The sequence below is a fragment of the Nipponia nippon genome, unplaced genomic scaffold (assembly GCF_047370975.1).
Source record: "Nipponia nippon isolate SJK-2023a ecotype South Korea unplaced genomic scaffold, ASM4737097v1 scaffold_7, whole genome shotgun sequence".
Taxonomy (NCBI): domain Eukaryota; kingdom Metazoa; phylum Chordata; class Aves; order Pelecaniformes; family Threskiornithidae; genus Nipponia; species Nipponia nippon.
In genome coordinates this window covers 30,993,546-31,014,866 of record NW_028262391.1, presented here as the reverse complement: position 1 = coordinate 31,014,866, position 21,321 = coordinate 30,993,546, and the positions used below count along the sequence as shown (strand labels likewise).

Below are 21,321 nucleotides of genomic sequence, written 5' to 3'. Positions count from 1 at the left end.
GGTGCTCTCAGCGCCGTTCTCATCCAGCCGGCTCAGCCTGGCTGCAGCATTTGCCCCGAGGGCGGCCCCAGGGGAGCGTAGGGTGATCTTCCAGTTGGCATCTCACCTTCTCCAGCCCTCAAGTGCTAAAAGCTTCCCCGGCCCTTGGCAGCAGCGTTGGCCCCTGACGTCCGAGGGCACCGCAGAGTGCCAGGTGCTGCAGGCAGGGCTGGACCGCTCTGCAACATCCCCACCCCACAAAATCCTGCCTGGGATGGAGTAACCCCGTGCAAGAAGGCACCTGCTTCGGGCAGCTGTGCACAGCATTCCCACCCTGTGCAGCAAAAGGAGATCGGGCAACAGGCACAAGCTGCAACAACAGAAATTTTGATGGGACTTCAGGGGAGAAAGTGTTCCCCCAAGGGTGGCACAGCCTGGGGACAGAGCCCCAGCAAGGTGGTGGTGGCAACCCCATCCTTGGAGATTTTCCTAATTCAGCTGGACAAGCGACCACTTCTAGCTTAAATCTTTCTATGCTTCACGCAGCAGGATCCCTGCAAAGGTCCCTGTGTGGCATCTGAAGGTAAGGAGGCAGCGAGCTCACCTCCATGGTGGCATCCGCCCAGCCTTGTCCTGCTGGCCTGTGGACTGAGATCTGGCAGGACTTCGTACATTCTCCACTCCAGGTCCACCACCATGTCCCAGCACCCCAGCACTGTGAAACCCAACCTCCCTGGCCACTTTGGGCTTCTGCAGAAAGTGGGATCAGGACCCACAGCTCTCCCCCTGCCTGCACTACATCAGTGCTGCTGGTTTCTGCACTCCTCAGGCCCTGCTGAGCCCACCGGGAGCTGGATGCACACTGAAAGAGGGAAACGATGTTTTATGGGACAGTCCTGCCCACAGAAAACAAACACTTCTCCAGACATCTGCCAGATCCCCCTGCAGCCAGCCCAGCTCTTCCCTGGGCAGGAAGGACTGAAGCTCTGCGCCTCTTCGTTGTCCCCAAGCTGTCCTTGAGCTGCTGAGCCCAGCCAGCAGGTCAGAGGGCGCAGAGGCATTGGCTGCGTGAGCAGGATGGGTCAGTGCTCAGGTCCAGGGCACACATGGCAGACGTACAGCACGAGGTTTTTGTGCAGACAAGTCTGCAGGTGCCCAGAATGAGCCATGACCATGGCCCAGCTCAGGAGAAAGAGGGGAACAAGGAACACCACAGACAGCAGCACAGGAGACCTCCTACCAGTTTCTAGAAGTGGGAAAAAATGGGAAAATAAGAGGTGATGCCATGGATCCAGAGCAGAGAGCTGATCTCTGGGAAGTCAAGCAGCACAAAGACAACTGTTCTCCAGACCACAGAGTGTAGAGTATATTAGGGCATCTCCCTCCCTTTTCCATGGGCAAGAGACAGCACTGGAGGGTGAGCAAGAGATGCCGGCTGCACATTGGACACTGTATTGGCACCTGCACGGGCCCAGGGTCCTGAACTTGCCTTCCTCTCCTTCCTTCCCGAAGTGACGATCGTCCCTTTCCAGCAATGAAAGATATTCACGCAGAGCAGCACAACACACCCAGCCCCACTGGCTCAGGAGTCCAGCTTGATGAAGACCTTGGGCCTCGAGAAAATTTTGATGGCCTCTTCTATCTGGGAGAGCTTCCTCTCTAGCTCTACCCGCCTCTTCTGCATGCTGAGGGTGTCTGCACGCACTGGCAGCATCACCACATCCTTTATCAGCTGTTCCTGGCCTGTAAAAAAAAAAAAAAAAAAAAAAAAAAGTTGTGGAAGAGCAAAGAAATCCCTCCTTTTCCTAACTCTGTGACCTTATCCTCAGTCGTGAAAATGATGGCAGCACTGGAACAAGGACTTGTAATACCCATCCTTCTATTCAGAGCTCAGCTGGATGAGGACTTGAGTGACCTGCTCCAGCTTTGAAGAACCAAGGGTTGGACTAGAGACCTCTGAAGGTCCCTTCCAACCAAAATCTTTCTATCATTTTAAGACCAATAGTAACCCTAACATCAGGTCCACTGGACAAGCCTGCTCCAGAGAGCCAGTCCTGTAACCTGCAGGTCCTACCAACCTGAAGGAGATTGCTGGCACACAGCTCACATCCCAGCTACATGCCTTATTCCAGGCAACTCTCCAAGTGGCAGGAATCTGTGCCCCAGAACTCTCTTCTCGAACTCTCTTCTCCCTAATCCTGGCTAGGATTGCCTGTTTTTCTGAGCTGGAATCCTTGTTTCTTTTCCTCTTACTTTGCTTCAGATTGCTGAGGGTCTCCAGCCGCTGGCCCTCTGGCATCATGGTATGACCAGGTGGCGTGTCAGGATCTGGCAGGTTTTGCAGCCGCTCCTCCATCTGTCTGCGCCACAGCTCCTTCCTCTCCAGCAGGCTGGCAAGGCAAACGAAGGCACGTGTCAGCACATCTGGCAGGAGGGGTCACCCAGGGATGCAAGCAGAAGCCAGGAATCGAGCCCTTCAAACCCCACTAGTCTCCATGTCACTGCCTGAGGACCACAGAGACCCACGCTGCCGGCACATGCCCTTGCCGTGGAGGGATACGCCAGGGTTTAGCCCACATGCACTGAAGGGCTGCTGGAAGAGACGCACTGAGGCTGACATGAGCTCCTCGGAGACAAGGGCTTCCGCTCCTTGCTTCTGGCCCAGGCCGCTGAGTCCTCTCAAAACCATGTGTAGGCTAGTGATGGAATGAGGTTGGACAAAGTGGCTCACAGCCAGGAATGCTGGCAGAGAACAGCAGGCACAGCAGAGAGCCAAAGGACTGACACCATGGTCAGTCCTAGGACAGGGTCACCCAGGAACTGTTTTCCACTCAGAACCCCCAAATACAAGTCACTAGTTGGTTGTTCCTCAGACTTCAGGTCCAAGGCAGGATGTACGCTTGCGAGGCAGTGCAAGCTATCTGCCCCTCCAACACCAGACCTTTTAATACTGAAGCTACGTCATGTGGAGCAAGGCTTATGAAAGGGCAGGAGCACATTTCTCAGACTACCCGGTGCAACCCCATGTCAGCATCATTGTACGACAGCAGGCAAGGGAGGAGGAGACAAAATTCTTTCTGACCCCAGTCACACTGGCCATGGGATGCTCAATAAGTCAAGAAACCAGGAGGGACTGCATTTATTCTCCGGGCCACAGTAAATTGCACTGCTTGCATATGGCAAGAGTGCCTCTGTCCCCAGCCCCCTGTCTTTCTACGCAGAAGCTGGGGGACGTGGTGAAGGGAAGGGGGCTTGTTACAGAAAGTCTTGTGGACCAGACGGGCATACGTACTACTGGGGGACGTGGCCCTTTTGCTTGGCGTTATACTCCTCCTGCTCCCGGTGCTTCTGTTCCAGCAGCTCGGCCAGTGCCTGCAGGGACTGGGAGCGCCGCAGTGGGGCCCGCTTGGCATTGCAGGCATTGTGCTTAACGAAGTCAATGCTCTTGCCCTCCACCTGGATCTGGAAGAAGAGAGAGGAAGGCAGCAGGGGCTTTCTCAGCACACGCACACAGGCAGCTGCCCTTATCCCCACAAGGGACAAAGCAAAGAGGCACCCACACAAGATGCAGAATTGCAGGTGTACAACAACAGGACGGGCATACTGTCAGCCCATCCCATCTCAGGAGCCAGAGAGACAGGCAGGAACTATGGCCATGTTTTGAGAAGAAACCAGTGTCAGAGTAAGTGCCAGAAACCCCTGGGGTGCCATGGTTTGCCTGGCACCAAAAGCCAGGCAAAACCTAAACCCCATCTTTTTGAGGTCCCCAAGCTGACCCCACGCCCTCAAAGCCAGAAAGACAGGAAGAACCAGACTTGACATAGTCCACATGGCTCCTACTGCTGTGTTTTGAGCCCACCAGAGCAGGTAGAAGGTTGGGGGAAATACTGGTCAGGCCCTCGCCAGACCAGTAAATGCAGCAGAGACCCTGGCAGACCAGGAACTTAGCTAGTCCTTGGGGTCATTCCCCCAGAGACAGCGCTCTCTATCACAGCTCCTCTGATGGTCAATACAGGGGAGAAGGTTGTTGGGTTTGAGTTTAAAGTTTTCTGTTCTTGGTTTTCCTCCTTAGGAGTTTATGTCCTGTTTAAGTTAAGTCACTCCATGGCATTTGGGAACCGACAAACCAACAGCCACACGCTAGCCAAGGAAAGAAGACATGAGTCACCTAGCAGTTTAGGACCTCCCAGACAAGACTACCTGAAAGGTTTAATTGTTAATACAGATTTAACTCTCCTTACTAAAAAGCACACCCATTTCTCAAATTTTTATCTAACATCCAGAAGTGACAGTTCCGTTGATTAAGGTGGGAGCAGTCTCCAAATCCCCTAGACCTCCTGCAAAGCCCTAGGAAGAGCAGATTTGAGATCCCTGGCACTTCTACAGCAAGGATGTGGGATTTTCAAAGGGAACTTCACAATCTCTTTAACTATGAGCAAGGATGAAGCCAGAGGGTAGTATTAGCAATCCTTGAATGCCCATCTCACCACCCCAGTGACCAAGGCCCTGTTCCTTCCCTTCAGCCAGGAATAGTATTTACAGATCTCCCTGTTCACGTAGCACATCTGACCCAATGCTTTAGAAAAACACATGAAGAGTTCAAAGCAGGAGCAACGGTTAAGTGCCAGAAACCCCTGGGAGCATGCAGTTAGTGTGCAACTTACCTTGGTTTCAGCACCCAGTGCCTCTGGAGCCTCTGTGTCTGCCCCTGCTTTCATCCTGGCAGGCCTTGGGGAGAGTGGTCTGCATGGCTTGATTCCAGGGCCACAGCGAGAATATGCCCTCAGGAATTTCAGAGCCTCTGGATTTGGAGGTGGGGAGCTCTCCTGGGAAAGGTGAGAAAACACACACTAGCAGAGGGAAGCTGGAACAAAGAGAAATCCACCCAACAAAGTCTGGGTGGTCAACCACAAGCTCAACCACAAGTTTCCAGCAGGCAGATGACAGCATGCTCTTTCTGCCATGACTTGGGAGAAGTTCTTGGGGGAAGGCAATCTGTACACAGCCAGCAAAGGCCAAACACTGCCTATGGCAACAAATCCAGACCTGGCAACTGAACTTTGTAAAGAAACACTAAAACCAGGGGGAAAAATCTGCAGAAACATGCATTTGGATCAAATGCATGCGTAGCATTGACTGGAGAGTCCCTCTTTACTGACTAATCTGGCAGGCATGAAAGGAGAGCAACACCAGATAACCCAGCAGATACCTACCAGACCTAGGGACAATTTAAATGGATGGACAGTTCAAACTTACAATGATCATGACTCCTTAAAAAGCAGAAATCTTCCTGTGAAAAGGGCAAATGACAGCATGGAGTAAGCATGCCGGAAGTCGAGAGACACGTGCCAGTCTCCCTTGTTGGCAACACTAGAGAACATTAACTCCCAGAAGAAGCCATCCCACCTCCATAAATCCAGAGCATGCTGCAGAGGCCTGCTACAGAAAGCTTTAATTAAATGGCACAGGTAGGCAAGAAGCTGACATAAATTAGATGCTATTCCCAAGTGCTGTTCTGTTCAGCACCCCAAATCTGTGGTTATCCTATTCTAGACAGAAAGAAGAGCAGAGTGTGAGGGAGTCTGGTAGTTTTGGGAGGGTGGAATTGCATCCGGGAGGCATCTTCAAAGGCTGTGGTTAGTGTTGGCATAAGGCAACATTGCTTGATGTCTAACAGGCAGTCTGCAACAGACTGTCTGAGGCAGTCCCCAAACAAACCCTGAAAATTGGAAGGACGCTGTGGCAAGCAGGTGACCTTACAACAAATACAACCAGTGCAATGCTCTGCTCTTGGAAGTAACAGGAACTGTAGAGCGGAGCCTCCAGATCTTTACAGGTACCCAAGGTCTCAGCCGCTCTCTCAACTGAAGTGTAGTCCCCTTCAGGCAGATTCCTCGTTGCCTGGCCCATTTAGCTTGGCAGACCTGAAGACTGAAGGTAGGATAGGACAGTAACACCAGTAATTTTGGTCTAAGGACCAGGGTATGCGATGCCCTCCACACTGCCTAGATTGATCATGCTCCAAAGATATCAGTCTTTTTTCAACAGGAGCCAGGAGACACAGATCTCTCCGGTAGGTTAATGAGAAGTGCCTTTACCTAGTGCAGTTGGTTAGAAGTCAATTGAGTCTGTGATCTTAGGAACATGCTAGCAGAGTGCAGCACCTCCCATCTTCCTCCATAGGAGCACTGAGACTGTCAGAGCCCTTTTCAAGGCAGCTGCTACAATTAACAGCCTTGGGGACATACAAGAGAAAAAAAACTCCGCGTTAGATATCAAGACCTAACAGAATCAACTTGAACTCTGAGCAGCAGCTCCATAGAAGACGGAGATCCTTCATAGGGAACACCCCAGCTCTAGGAGAGCCACAGCAACAGTTAAAGCAATGTGAGTTAGCACCAGGGCCTCCTGCCACCTCTCTCTGGAGGAATCCACAGAGCACAAGTAACGCACCACGCAGAAACTGCCTGCACAGAGACCACCCCCTTTCCCCAAAACAAAAGAAGAAATTATCTCAATCTTCCTCTAACCCAGAGGATTTGTCAAATAAGAGCGTAGGCTTGTGTTCCTAAAGCACATGTGGGTTTGTTCCCATGTGTGGAAGGGTCACGGATGTCAGAGAGGTTGGTGGCACACTGGGAAGAAGGGACACAGCATTTGGAACCACTGGCTTGGAAATCATCTTGCCAATTTTTGCAGTTGTTATCTACACACATAGTTTTAGTGTCAAAAGTTGGCCCGAGGGCCACAGACCAGGGGGAAGCAATGTAGAGATGAGGAGGAACTTGAAGGCTCCAACTCAGGAAGGGAGCACCAAGAGAAGGCTTGTGTAAGTGGCAGTGCTCGAGGTGTCACCCAGCTTGCACCCACCGTCTGCACAAGCAGCAGCTTGCTGCATCGCTCCTGTCCACATAGCCTGGTTGGCTGCAAAGACAGAAGAGACAGAGACCATGAAGGCTACCAGGGACTCACAGAAGGACAAAGCCCTTTCCTGGCAGCCAACAATCCTGAGGCCAATGGGAATGCAGGATCCAACATTTCAAGGCTACCCCGGAGAGCCAGCGGCTTACCAGCCAAGGCAGCAGCCCTGCACTTCCTCTCCCTCGGGGAGCTTCTCCCATGCGAGGCTGAGCTGGAAGGGAGCCCCAAGGCCTCTCCTCCAGGAGGTCACTATGATGAGGGTAAGCACAACCCACCATGTGGTGGGAACCACATAGGAGCTGCAGCGCCTACTTCTGGATGAAGGAAGAGGCCAACCAAACACAGAGGTCACCTGGGTGACAGGGGTCTTCCAGATCCAAACTGATGACAGTGGATCCACCCAAAGATAGTGATGGAGCTCTCCTTCCCTCTCCCGGTGGGCCTTAACTTTACTTTCTGCACAAACAAGTACACTTACACCAAGGCAACTGCTTTGGTGCATTTTGCAAAGCCCTCCAACCGAGGCACCATTTAAACACAAGGAACCCACCAGAGGAGAAAAAATTATCCAGAGAAAGAAAAAGAAAGTAGCCAAAAGCAAACCAAAACCTTCACAAAGCCAGACACCTGCTCATTTCAGCAGTGAAGAAAGCCTGAGGAAACAAGGCACGGCCCCGCATTCCTTCTCCCACAAGCATGTGTACAGAGGACAGGAGGTACATACACCCTTGCAGGTTGTGCTGGAGCTACAAGGCCTCCATCTTGATTGCCTGGAGATGTCTGTGTGCCCCCAATGTGCAGTGGTTATTCACCAGGACAATCACTCAGAGAAGAATCTGGAGATATATGGCCCACCGTGGGTCCACAGGGTGGTAAGTGTTGGACCAAGGTCTGATGCAGCCTGAAGACCTACCTCTGAGGACCATGATCCATGGCACAGAATACCACAGCCTTTTGGCACAAACCTCAGACTAGCATTGCCCCAAACACTGGGAAGCTGCAAAGCCAGCTGGATGCTCCTCTAGACAGGCAATACAGCTGCGAGGGCTGCTCTGCAACCCCCAGGAACCACCTTTAGATCCCTAATGACCAAAGGGCCAAGTAGGAGCCTCCAGGCAGAGGATGTGATGAGATTTTCCTCTTAGCTTCCCCTGCATGAGGGGTCTACATGGCCAGACAGGATGGAGATTACTACAGCAACACTCTCCAGACCCAAGCCAAACGTTCTCGCTCAGCATACAGCCCCACTGTCACATCTGTCCACTGTGTTGCAGCATTGAGTTGCCCCCAGACCTGTAGGTTCTGGGACTCCGTCATCTCCACCGTCCCACAGAGCTTCATGGCTGAACTGCATCCCAGGCCAGGAGAGTTCAAGAGCTCAGTGGGTACCAACCTGCAGTTTGGCCTTCACCTTTGACTCCACGTTTTCATATTTCTGGGATTTCCACAGAGCTTTCACAGGCTTGGGCTGGCTGTGCTCTTGGGCTCGCTCCTTCTCTTTGCACTTCTTCTGAATCTCCTTTATTCGCCTCACATTTTCCTTCTCGTGGTCCTTGGACTCCTTCCCTGCACAGCAAGGGGAGACACAGCCTTCACCCCTTAGACACTGACAACAGATGCAGGCTCTTGGAGCACTGGCACGAGAGCCCACAGCTCCGTCTCCGAAGCTGGTCCAACTGCCCATAGAAATATCAAGCTCTCCCCTCTCCTGCAGACTAGGCAATCTGTGCATTTTTCCCATGCTAGATGTACACTCCTGGACTGACCCTTTTCTGCCAGAGGATCCCACAATGCCCAGATGACCGTCAGCACAGGTCTGTGCACGTTACTGGTGTTCACAGACTCCCTTGCTTTGAGAGAGTGTGGCTTACTTGTCCCATTTTGGGCTATGCTAGACAAGCCATGCCTGCATCCTCTCGAGAGCAAGGTCAATTCCCAGTTCAGCATCCCATGGTGTTTCTGAAGTGAAGAGTGGGCTGGTTAACGGCAGCTGCAGAGCCTTCAACCTGTGCTGTTCCTGGTTTCAGGCTCAGCGTCAGCCATTGTCCCACATTCAAGTGGACATAATCAAGACTATGGAGCGTATTCTTTGGTTTTGAATCAAAAATTATCCTTCCTTGGGCTCCCCAAGACAGGGAAGATCTCAGCTGAAGCAACCAGACCCTCTTCCATTCCTCTCCTGCTTTGGCACAGCAGTTGTAGCAGTCACCATGCTGGCACTAGGCAGGGCTAGGGGCAATGCCAGCACATGAAGTGACACCCAGTGCTCAGCCTTATCTCCTTCCGGGACCTCTGAATGTACTCTGGGTGACATCCCTGGAGAAGGGAACATCTTCGGCAAAGATGTTCTCAGTATCTACATCTACAGATAGCCTTCCCAAATCCTGCCTGGCTTCTGTAACAAGGATTTCCCCAGGTTAAACAACCTTTATACATTAAGATTTCACTGGATCCTATTTAAGTTCGACTATAAAGATACTGATTATATTCAGAGGCAGCAAACTAGAAGGGCTTGATTTATTTCCAGCATCTCTCAATAGTCTCTCACCCACAACAAGTTCCTCAAGTCCAAATTAAACAGCATTTTTTTTACAGTCTCTCTTCCCACTGCAGACCTGGGCCGGAGTGGAGTTAGGGAGGCCGCAGCAGCTCCGACTCCAGCACGGGTGATGGCCCAGGGACACCACTGCCAGGCCAAACAGACAAGATGGGGCAAACAGCCCTGCAAAGCTCCAGCTCTCCCCAGGCAGCAGAGCTGAGGAATCCACCCAAATCCCTGATGTTTCATCCCTGGCCCCAAATGCAACTCAGGCCAGCAGCGACTCAGCTGTACTTACTCTTGACTGGTAGCCCCCCGTCAAGGGAGATCCCTTCGAGCTGCAGTAAGAGACTGAGCGTCCCCTTCTGTCCCTTCTCCAAAAAGTCCTTTCCACTGGGGCGAATGCGAGGGGCTGGCTGGACCTGGCGGGCACTGCCCAAAGCGGGGTATGGGATGGGAACTGGGTCCAGGGGAGCAGAGGTAAAATCCAGCTTCTGAGCATTCCCTTCCAGCCTCCCTCGAGCTACAGAGGAAGAAAGAAGGAGATTATCAGGAAGCGATCTCACCTCGTGGTTTTCTTCACCCACAGCCTACAGACAACGCTGAAGACCCCCCCTCCACCTCTACCTTAGGCTTTCCCATCTTTCCACCAGCAGTACTGTCCTGGTTTCAGCTGGGATAGAGTTAGTTTTCTTCTTAGTAGCTGGTAGAGCGCTGTGTTTTGGATTTAGGATGAGAATAATGTTGATAACGCACTGATGTTTTGGTTCTTGCTGAGCAGAGTTTACACTAGTCAAGGACTTTTCAGCTTCTTGTGCTCTGCCAGGTGCACAAGAAGCTGGGAGAGAGGATAACTAGGACAGCTGACCCAGACTGGCCAAAGGGCTATTCCATACCATATGACATCATGCTCAGTATATAAGCTGGGGGAAGAAGGAGGAAGGGGGGGATGTTCGGCGTGATGGCGTTTGTCTTCCCAAGTAACCGTTACGCGTGATGGAGCCCTGCTTTCCTGAGGATGGCTGAACACCTGCCTGCCGATGGGAAGTAGTGAATGAATTCCTTGCTTTGCTTTGCTTTGCTTGCGCGCGCGGCTTTTGCTTTACCCATTAAACTGTCTTTATCTCAACCCATGAGTTTTCTCACTTTTACTCTTCCGATTCTCTCCCCCATCCCACCGGGGGGGAGTGAGCGAGCGGCTGTGTGGTGCTTAGTTGCTGGCTGGGGTTAAACTACGACAAGTACACACCACCTTTAGGATCACCATCCATGAGGCAGCAGAAGCATCTGCACCAGCGTGAGTGGAGACTGTTGAGGACGCCAAAGAATAAGGACATCAAATGGACAAGTGGCATCATGCCAAAGTACAAAACCGCACATCTGTAACAAGCATCAAGGACTCACCTGAGAAGGGGCGCTTGTAATAGTTTGGAAAGAGCGTAGGGTCTGGAGGAATGGGTCCAGAAATCCTGGATGGTCCTTCACACATCCTGTCGTCACTCTGCCTCCACCACAGAAACCAGCCACCACTGAGAACAGAAAAGAACAGGGCTCACTGAGCCACTGAAAAGGTACATTTTTATTTATTTATTTATTTATTTAGACAGACAGACAGACAGACAGACAGATGAACTACTGACCTTCATTAGAGAGATCACACACAGTTACAGAGATGACTTGCAGGTAGGGAATCACCCCAAATTGGACTCCATGCAGGTCAGGCAAGAGATTAAGCAGCACTGTCCCTACTGTGGAGATAATCAGCATTTTTACCAGCGTTGGATCCAAAATGCCCACGGTTGCTGTAATACCGGTATCTTCAGTACAGAAAATCCTTCCTGGCTTTGCTCTCCCATATGAGAACACTTAATGCAGACACGCAAGCAGGAGCTGAGCTGCTATAACCGCCCTGCATGCCTTTAGTGAATAGGAAACACAAGGTAGCTGGACATCATCTGACACATTTTAGCCTTAGATTTGAATTATCTTGCACTTTGGCCTCTTTCTAAATAGTTCCTGTGGTTCAAACACAACCTACGCAAAGCAAGCTGAAGCCCCTGCCCCACACAGGTAAATCCTTCTGCTGTATCCTCCGCAAGAGACACACCAGTGCCATCACCACCCTTGAGCAGGCTGGGACTGAACCTCAAAAGGACCCGAGACAGAAAACTTCACTCCAGGACCATGTAGGGCCAAGACGTTGAACTTCTGGGGAAGAGTTCTGAGATGAAAAGAGCCCAGCTGGTCTCCCAGGTCTCAGGGAAAACAGAGTTACCTGTTTAGAAAAACATCTTTTTCATTTCTAAATAAATTTTCAATGCAGATCAACAGGGACCAGCGCAGATCCACAAATCCCTGCCCTGGCCCACACCAGTCCCTGCTGCCTCTCTCCTCCCCATCACAGGAGGAGCACAGATCCTGCCAGCACAGGAGCAGCCAGCATCTATTTCCCCATGATGCTCACCAAGATCTTGTGGACAGCATTTTATTGCCTAGAAGAAACTGGAGGGACTTGCTCCCCACTCAGAAAATGAGGATGCAGGATGTCACACCAACAGGCACAGACTCCTGGTGAGCTTTTGACAGATGACAGCCTTGATACCTCATCAGAGTCACACCATGATTCTGACAGGCGCCAGGGCAGCTTGGCTGGCGGCATTGCTGTAAGAGCTGGGGCTACAACCTGCATGCCCTGGCTCCCAAGGCAGTAATTTAAAGATTTCTGAGACCACTCTACCGGAAGAACCCCTTTCAGGATCTTCGGCATGCCAGCACTGATGGGACGCAGCATCTGCAGTTTAATTTATAAACCAATAAACGATCAGTACAAGGCTGAGTGAGTCTGAGTCATAGCAACTAATGCACTGCAGTCTTCCTTGCTAAATCACCCCTGTTGACATGAGACCCATTAGCAAAAAGCTGTTATTCGTCTCCCAGACACAACTGCAGAGGCAATGTAAGCAATGCTGACTATTGCACACCAGCATGCATGTACAGTCTGTACCCAGCTACTCTGGAAAAGCTATTTCTGAAGAGCAGACACAGACTCTCAGCTTGAAATAAAAGGACACTGTCTTGGTATTATTTAATCTCCTTGATAATGGATCCAACTAAGCCAGAACAGGCTCTCTTATTCTAGAAAAAAAAGTGTTCACCATGAGATCACTCCAGAACAGCTACTGGCCTTGAAATTCACATCTGATCTTGATCTGAACTCGCCTTCAAACCCAGTAATTTACACGCAAAATGGCAGGCTGAAATCAAGACCTGTAACTGAGCAGACAATTAGTGTGGGGGATTGAAGGAGGAAAGGCAAGTTGATGGGAGGCGGGGGATGGAAGGCTCATTTTATACCTTCACACAAGTCACATTTCAGGTCCCAACAGCACCCTGCCCTGCTGCAGGGAATTTGCAAATGACACCCACTCCCTGATTTGCAAGTCACATCGCCTCTGGATTGGGATCTTGCAAGATCAGACAACCTTATTACAATAGTAAGCGTCTTGCCTATCTAGGTACCTCCAGCAAACTCACCTACGTGGGACACAAGCCCCTAGCATCCATCTCCCAGCCCTGAGAAGAAGCAGCCAAGCCTCAGTTACCACTGATCAGTACAGATTTCCCAAGCTGCTGCTCTGCTCCTGCTGACTGTGAGTGTATTTGGGGGACAGAAGCGAGAGAACCTCATGGCTCACTTCTGCCAAAAGGGACCTTCTCCACTGCCACTCCCATCCTTCTGCTTCATCTCTTGTGACAGCTCTGTAGCACAAATGGTCCTGTGCTGAGCCAATTCAACTCGCTATCCCTGCACGAAACAAGTCACTTCTTTTGCTGGGTTAGTTTTCTGCCCGTTTAACCTTCTGTCCAAAAGCAACCTGGCTGTTACCTCCACAGGGGGATCAGAGAAGCACTGGAGCAAGCGCAAGGGAAACACAGCAGGAGCACATGCTTATGAATGCAGAGAAGGGAGGAAGAGGGAACAGGGCCAGCCCTTTTCAGCAGTGACCCGATCGCTGGCTCAGCCACACCGTCTAATTTGCACCCAGGAAAGCATCTTCTCTATCACCATGTTAGAAACCTAAACGTCAAGAATACAATGTCTGACCTGTTGCCACCAGAAAGACACTATTTAGAGTATTCTCAGGCTATGAGATGCAGGCACTCTGCAAACACGGTCTGGTTAAGTCCAGGTTAACAGATATATATGTGTGTAACTCCTCTCTCTTCTTAATCCCCCCTGCCGAACTGCAGAACTCACTAGGGAAGCATCTACGCTGCTCCTAGCCACAGGGCTGCACCAACCCTGTTCCCTGCTCACCTGAAATCAGCACAGCTACAAAGAGGAGCAAGGCAGTTGCCAGAGTAACCCAACAACTTTAGCATTGCTTATTCACCCAGTCTGAGCCTGGCTGGCTGCTCACTTCCTCGCCAGGACCACAGCTTAATCCTGGCCCGGCACTCCAGCAATGCAGGCTCCAGCCCTACCTCTCCCAGAAGAGCGTCCCTGCAATTTTAAGAAGCATTAATTCAACTCTTTCTGCCCTTTGCCCCAGCTTACCAAATGGTAAAAATGCTACTTATGCCCCTGGTAAACCGAGATCTTTCAGAGCCCATATGAACCACAGCTTCCTTTCGTGGCTTGTTTTTGGCATTGTAGTTAAGGAAACTACAAAACATGAGAACGGACAAGGCTTTGGCAGGTGTTTTTCACAGCCCTGAACCTGTTGAATCTGACTCTGAAGCACTCCCTCTTCTTCACAGATCGCATTTTCACTGTGCCTGGGTCCCTGGCCAGGAAACCGCTACCACACACAGAGATGAAGCCAGACCAGCTTCATGCCTTTATGAGTCAAGCTCTGCAAAAAGCTTGGGAAAAAAAAAAATCCCACAGCTGTGATAAGCTGTGATAAGCAGAGCAAGTCATCTGCAGCAAATCAAAGGGCTAATCTCTGTTCAGCTAGTCTTGGCTGTTTGCTTCCTCCCTCAGCAGTTTTAGCTGAAATGGAAAGTAGCACCAGGATAACATCCGTGCCCCAGGACTGCACCAAAACAGGGGGGCACACATATCTGGGGCCATATCTCCTGCAGAATGGGGGGTCAGAAAATGAGGTCGATGTGCTGTGAAACCACCCAGTGATGTTAGTTCATGCCTATGTTTTCCCCTTCCTACCCTCTGCAGACTGCAATGGAAGAGATTAATATTCTCCTTTTAATACTATTCCCCATGCAGATTCTCTCAGGTACCACCAGCTCTTCCCCCCCCTGCCAGTCTCCAAGACCCATTTTCTCTTTTGTCTCTCTAAAAACAAAGATGGCCAGGTACGGTGGTACTGTTGTTTGTACGTGGGACATCTGTTCTCTAGGATCTGGGCACATGTCCACCAACAGCCCTTCAGCAACAAGGCCAGCTTGCACAGTCTGCTCAGGGAGTCAAACGCCTGTCCTGCAGCAGCAGCCTCGAGCAGGAGGCGAATGAGGGCCGTGCTCGGCACTGGAAGGTGGGCAGAGACTGATGTGGGTATTGCAGAGCTGCAGTCAAGTCCTCCCTCAGGAGAGCAAGGAAGGGCGACACAAGAGAGGCCCCACCTTAATGTGTGGGATTCCTCTCCGATGCAAGGACGAGCCACGTGCCGAGTTCACAGGACCTGAAGTGCAACACTGGGTCCAACGATGGAGACTGGAGCTGTGCGTCGCCGTCTACAGTCTCCCCTGGCTGTCCTGTCGTGGGAAATCAATGCAAAGCCTGTTCTGGGGCATGTGCTGAGACCCAAGACCCCACTGAACAACACCGGATACCCCTGAAAAACCCTTCTTGGCTCCTTTTGTTCCCCGTCTGCCTGGGGAGGGGCGGGAGGCGCAGCCAGGAAGGCAGAGCCGGGGGTGTCGGAGCCGGTCTGCCCGCCAAGCCTGAGGCCGCCGGCAGCGGCTGGGCAGGAGCCCCGCAACGCTTCACCCAGCGGGGTCAGCGGCCCTTCCCGGGGGCTGCCGGCTGGCGCCAGGCCTGCGCTTCGTCCCTGCCGCCCTCGGGAGGGGCATGGCGGGCCCCCGGGCCCCTGTTCCGGCGTTTCCCAGCCCCGCTCCCCCCCAGTCCCCGGCCTCTGCCGTCCCGGTGCCCCGCTGCCCGGCGGACAGCCCAGGGACAACCCCCGGGCCGGGGCACTGGGGCCCGTGAGGGATCTCTCCGGCTGCCCCCGAGAGGACTCACCCAGGGAGGCCGCAGAGAAGCTCTCCCGACTGCGGCCCGGGCGAGGGGCTAGGGACGGGCGGGCCGGGCCGAGGAGGCCGCGGCCCAGGCCTGGACTGGGTCCGCCCGCCGGGAGGCGAAGGCCCGGCCCGGCCCCGCCGCGCTCCCCGGCAACCGCCGCTTCCGTCGGGAGGGGCGGGGGGTCCGGTCGGGGAGCGGGGCCGGGGCGGTCGCGGTCCCGGGGCGGTCGCGGTCCCGCGGCTCAGCCCCGGCCTGGGCTGGTTCTCCCCGCTGGCAGCTGCGGCCCGGAGGGCGGCAGAAGAGGGCGATCCCCAGGGCGGGACGGCCCTGTCTCGGGCTCGCTCTACAGCGAAGGTTCATCTTCCCCGGTGCCCTCGGCCTCCTCTTTCCCCGAGGTGCTTGGGGAGGACCCTGCCCGGGCATCCCTGCCCGGCTTACAGCCCCGGCCGCTGAACCGCTCCAGCGTTCGGAGCCTGGGGAGGGAAGGAGCTGGGGGCCAGAGGACTCCCAAATGTGTCCCAGCTTTCGTAGGACCGAGGAAATCTGTCTCTAGAGCATGTCTCTCTTTATGTGCTTACCCTACATCTTAGAACAAGGCTGGTACAGTGGGATCAAAGCACCTATACCAAGCAAAAAATGTGGGGATGGGGTCCCCAGTATACACCATATACTGTACCCAGTATATGCCATAACCTGGTGTATGTCTTGGAAGAAAACCCTGACAGGCAGTTACAGAACAAGTCTTGAAATATATTTTGCTGAAATATTTTCTTATTTCTCCTTTCTGTTATTTTCTTTCCAAGTCAAGCAGCTGAACTTTTTATTTCCCAGGATAAATCTGACTTAGAGCATGCACGCCATCAAGCTGAAACGCCATTGTTTACTGGGTGAGTGCAGAAGACTCCCTTGGCTTGGTCAAACCAAAAGCAGCAGAATGACCACACTACCCAGGTTTGCTGCACCGGGAGACCACAATGTGCGCAGATGCATTTGCCCATTTGTTTAACCAACCACGCTTTTCCCTCATAACAGTGCCATTGCTCTGGACGTGGGTGGTTAAACAAATTTCAGAACATTTATTGCCAAGCAGAGGAGACATGGGTGCTGATGTCAGCCTTCACCTGCTGAAGCACCCCTTTGATTGCCACATCACTCTCTCCAGGCTATAAAATGCCATCGTGTTTGTAAAAGAGCTGTGCAAGAGCACGTTTCTCCTGCCATTGTACAATGAAGACAGAGACCACTTCTCTGCTCACAGTCAGCCTCTCCTGAACACTCGAGGGTGCAAAAGTCAAACAAAATCCTGGCGTTTTCCAGGCTGGTGTCTTGAGGGATGGGACTTGATGCTGGTCTTCCTAGACCCCTCAGCAACCTTCATGGGGAGGGGACCACCAGGGTCCCTCATCCCCATCAGAGCAGGGCTGTCACCAGTGCCAGATCAGGATGGTCGCAGCCATGTCCCGCAGAGCCCTGCTGTCCCTGAGGGTGGAGACTCTCCACCTCCTGGTGACCCCTCCCACGGCTGCAGCATCCCCAGGACCCCTGAACCTCTGTCACCACCGTGGCCAGCCCCATCGGCCCAGCTCCACTGCGTCCCCCCAGGTGCCAGGGAGCATCCCCTGGGCCCTCTCCAGTTTCTCCACCTCCATTCTCACACAGGAGCCCAGATCTGCAGGGCCTATTGCTGGCACGTCCCCTGCGGGGGGTTAACGGTCTTCTGGAATCTCCTGCCCAACTGGCGCCTTCAAACCATTCCCAGAGCCTAGCCTGGGGCATGGGGGAGGCTTGAAGGGGAGAGATGGGGAGGACAGCCTCGAAGTGACACCGCTCATCCTGTTACCGTGGCTTCAAACACTCGTGGTTGGCTTTTGTGGCTTCCAGTGGCCTGTGCCAGACCTCCCCGTGCTGCCTTTTGGGCACGGGGCCACTTCACTGGAGGTTTTGTGGGTGGACAGGGAAGCCGCCTGCGCGGAGACCGGCGGTGAGATGCTCAGGGTGGGTAATTGGTGCCTGCAGCCTCTCAGAGTTGCGGTTGGTCAGTGGAAATGCTGAAATTGTGTTTGGATGTCCGTTTAACAGGCAAACAGAATGAATTCAAGAAGGAGATTAGATCAGAAAGGGGTAGTCCTTAATATATCAGAATATAATGTTCCTTATTAGATACTAAACCTGCGTAGGGGCTGCCCCGCCTCATTCCCAGTGGAAGGGGAGGCAACGCCAAGGCTTTGGCCAGGGGCCGTTTGCCGATGGTTGGCCTGAAGGAGGTACAAGGCAGAGGTGCAAGGTGTGCTGGGGCAGTTGGGGTCTTCTGGCAGCTCAGGGTGGGGAAGGGGTCGGGTACAGGTTTACTGAATAAGCTGTGTGGTAGAGGTGGGGGGCTAATGGCTGAGCTTCAGCGCTGGGAGGTTTTCACCCCTCTGCATCCCTGGGTGTGTCGGGAGAGCTCCTAGGGACGGCTGCTTTGGAGAAGCTCACGGGGGTCTTGTGCTGGGCAGAGCTGAGCCTCCTCAAAGCCGCTACCCAGACCCAGGGCCGGGAGGGGGAACTGCTGCAGTTCAGCAGGGAGAGGTGGCCAGTGCCCGCATCCTTGCAGAGGGGACTCACCGCAGCCTGGCAGAGCACCACGCGTTGGGGTGAGCCCCCATGCCAAACCACTCATGGAGATGTTGGTCTGCACACAGATCCCACCGGTGGCCTAGAGCATCTGCCATGTCAGCCCCGGTGCCGGAGCCTCCGGCCCTGGTGAGGAGCCCTGAGGAGGGGCAGCGTGGCGGCCACGAGCCTGGGCACATCCTTGCTCAGCTGTCTGCAGCCCTGGAGAACCCAGACGTCAAAGCTTTGGAGGTGAAGGGCGATGCCGCGTTGGACGTGGAAGCTGTGATGAGCACAACCTTTGTTCCTGGGTGCAGCACTTGGCCCTGCGTGAGCCTTGTGCGCAAACATGGGATCCCGATGTGTGCCAAAATTTGGGGAGAGGGAAGGAATGGGAAAAGCTCCTTTCTGCAGAGGGTGGATGTCCCTGGGCTGCATCTGCTCCCCAGACACAAAACGCATGATGTTACTCCCAAGTCTTTCTCAAACTGAGAATAAATGACCCCAGGTAGTTATCTGCAAGCTTCTAGTTAAGCTGCATGAAATGGCAGCTGAATAATTTCCAGCCAGCTCCTTGTAGAGTGGTTTTCTGCCCTGGTGGCATGCTTGAGGGTGTCCCCAGCTGATGCTTGGGGCGTGGCAGTGCCATGGGGGGGACGGGACAGAGACGACCAGGTGGCAACCTGAGCCCTGGGAGGGCCAGTGGGACTCATGGGGCCACCGGGCCCTGCGGTCCCACCCACCATAGACAGCCACTGCAGCAACACAGGTTGCTCCCACTCAGCAGCCGGCCAGGCTCGCCTCCAAGACCTTGAGGCTACATTGGGTGTAAAACCCTAAATCCAGGTGGTTATTAATGGCCAGCAAAGGATCCAAGCCACAGCGGCAGGGTCATCCACACCAGTGCCTGAGGAAAGCAGGTGCAGGGACTGGCAGGATGGGAGCATCGCTTGTCAGTGCTGTCCCCCATGTCTGCCACAGTGGTCCAAGAATGGGCGAGGTGTCCTTGTCCACACTGAGCTGTACGAGGAGGAGATGGGGAAGAACAAAGAGCTCTTCCCGGAGCTGGCGGATCTCGGCTGTGTCGCAACGCTGCAGGCCTGGCTGCTAGCCTACGGTTTCAAGCTCAAAGGGACAAAGTAAGTCACCATGTCTCCTTCACAAGCCAACTTCATGCTGCAACGCAGCCAGAATCACTGTGCGAGGAGCAGCCACCAGCAAGGCCTGGGTCTGCCCCAGGTGGGCTGCATTGCGCAAGGGTGAAACAAGGTTGAGAGGAAGGGTTGAGCATGGGATGGAAAATATTAGTATCCAGGATTTGTGGCTGGACATCATTCAGCCCTAGCTGGCTGTGCCTCGCTGCTGGCTTCTGTCCCACAGGGTCAACTCGCAAGTGCTCCTGTTGCAGCACCCTGATTTCTGGAGGGTGCATCCCACCACTGAGGAGCTCAGTGCCCTGGGAGGCGATGCTGGTCTCTTTGCCAAGCAGCAGAAAAGGAAGAAAAGGAGACGTGCGAGCAGCCTGCGCCCCCCGAGAGGGGCCACGTCCCAGGACACGCTGGGTGAGTAAAACTGGTGGCTGCAGCCACACAAGCTGAGCTGGGCTGGCACGGCATGTGCTGTAACCAAGTTGTCTCAGGAATGATGCTGGTCTAAGGCCGGATCCATAGTACAACAGGGTGGCCCCCAGCCCTTCTGCTTCTCCCAGACCTGGCAGCAGCCCCGTGGGTCAGGTGATGACGGGGGCTCTGCCAGTGGTGAGTTTTCAGCTGGGCACCGTGATTCTCAGCAGGCTTGCCATGGCTTTTCTCTCCAGCTGCTGTTTTTTCTCAGATGTGGCCATGTATCCCTGGCTTTTATCCCACCAGGCAGCCTCAGCTCAAGGACATCTGCTTCCTCCTTCATCACCTGGTTCCTTTCCTGGCAGGAATAATATTCTTCCTCTCCTCCCAGGGCTGCTGCCTGTAAGCTACAGCACAGTCCTGGCAGGGAAGGGGTTGTCAGCGTTGGGCTCTTCTTGTACCTCTCCAGGACAACTGCCACGCCTGCGACCCTTGTACCAGTACATCAACTTCGACATGCCAGAGCTGATGCACCCATCAACAGAAGAAGATGAAGCCCCAGGGCTGGCACAGCCAAACAAAGTCCCTGCAGTCCCCAGGAGGGCAACTGCTCCAGAGCAGAAGGGTGAGCTCCAACAAGGTTTACCCAGCTCCTGTATTCCCCAGGGAGCTGGCCTTGTCCTGCCAGTGACCAAAAAGAGACCTGCTGTTCCCTGTATCTCATCCCCCCAGAAACAGAGGCTTTGCCCTTGCCTGTGCAGGTTTTGTCACCTTATCCTGTTTCTTCCGCCCTTGCCCCTAGCTTTTAGAGAAGTGGCTTGGATGTCTCTGGGTCACTATTTGTAGCAGCTCTGCCCTTAGGTTTTCTCTCAAAGCTCTGAGGTGGCCCAGCCAAACAGAGCAGGACCCTTTCCGCTAGGACAGCACTCTTCAGTTGTCTTCCAAGACTTGGTGGGACAAAGCCATGGCCAGCCCGAGCAGGTGACAGGCTAGCTCCAAGCAGGAGGTCAGGCTGGAGACCCACAGTGGCCGTCCTATCCATGCTGCTGGGACCTGGCATCCTGCTGGTGCAAATACTCAGCCTGTCTCCAAGGAGGTTGCTGGGCTGTTGATGCACTCACTCCTCTTGCAGATACTTGGGCCAGCAGTGCTCCAGAGATCCCAGCCCCAGGAACGGGTGACAAATCCATGCAGATTGATATTGATAGGATGCTCAGATACGCAGCTCACCTGGTGCCACCGCTCTTTCCTCAGTATAAATAACCACACAGCTTTCTGCCTCCCGTTTGGCTACTACAGCCTGACCTGCAGGGTGGTGATCATCACCTGGCCCATACAAACAGCTGTGGGTTTATTGTTTTGTTTTTTTTTTTTTTTTCCTGGTTGCAGAGAACCTGATTTGCCTGAAAAAAAAAAGCCATTTTTCATTATAAAATATACCTGCACATCCCGTGGCCTTAGGATGCATGTGCTGTCATTCCTTCATGTGTGAAAACCAGGAGTCTGGGGACGAGCCTTGAGCC

The 21,321-nt window shown here is 53.4% G+C and overlaps 1 protein-coding gene across 3 annotated transcripts; it reads right to left on the bottom strand.

The window, feature by feature from the left end:
* Positions 1 to 345: 345 nt before the first annotated feature.
* ENKD1 (enkurin domain containing 1) lies at positions 346 to 15,909 on the bottom strand. 3 transcript variants are annotated; one of them, XM_087740692.1, is made up of 10 exons: positions 15,645 to 15,909; positions 15,026 to 15,157; positions 11,080 to 11,187; positions 10,844 to 10,968; positions 9,738 to 9,962; positions 8,294 to 8,466; positions 4,644 to 4,805; positions 3,272 to 3,441; positions 2,233 to 2,369; positions 346 to 1,722 (listed from the first exon to the last, which is right to left on the bottom strand). In XM_087740692.1, the coding sequence occupies exons 4-10, from the start codon at positions 10,926 to 10,928 to the stop codon at positions 1,562 to 1,564; spliced, it is 1,113 nt and encodes a 370-aa protein (XP_087596818.1). In that variant the 5' UTR covers positions 10,929 to 10,968; positions 11,080 to 11,187; positions 15,026 to 15,157; positions 15,645 to 15,909; the 3' UTR covers positions 346 to 1,561. The 3 variants fall into 3 exon arrangements, with proteins under 3 accessions (XP_087596818.1, XP_087596820.1, XP_087596819.1); XM_087740694.1 differs by having other exon boundaries at positions 15,026 to 15,152; XM_087740693.1 differs by lacking the exon at positions 11,080 to 11,187.
* Between the last annotated feature and the right edge of the window lie 5,412 nt (positions 15,910 to 21,321).

Coding starts and splice junctions, on each gene's coding strand:
- ENKD1 (XM_087740692.1), bottom strand. CDS start 10,928: ATGTGTGAAGGACCATCCAGGATTTCTGGACCCATTCCTCCAGACCCT. Junction 8,467..9,737: donor CGGGGGGCTACCAGTCAAGA/GTAAGTACAGCT, acceptor CTTGCTGTGCAG/GGAAGGAGTCCAAGGACCAC. Junction 1,723..2,232: donor CCTCAGCAATCTGAAGCAAA/GTAAGAGGAAAA, acceptor TTTTTTTTACAG/GCCAGGAACAGCTGATAAAG.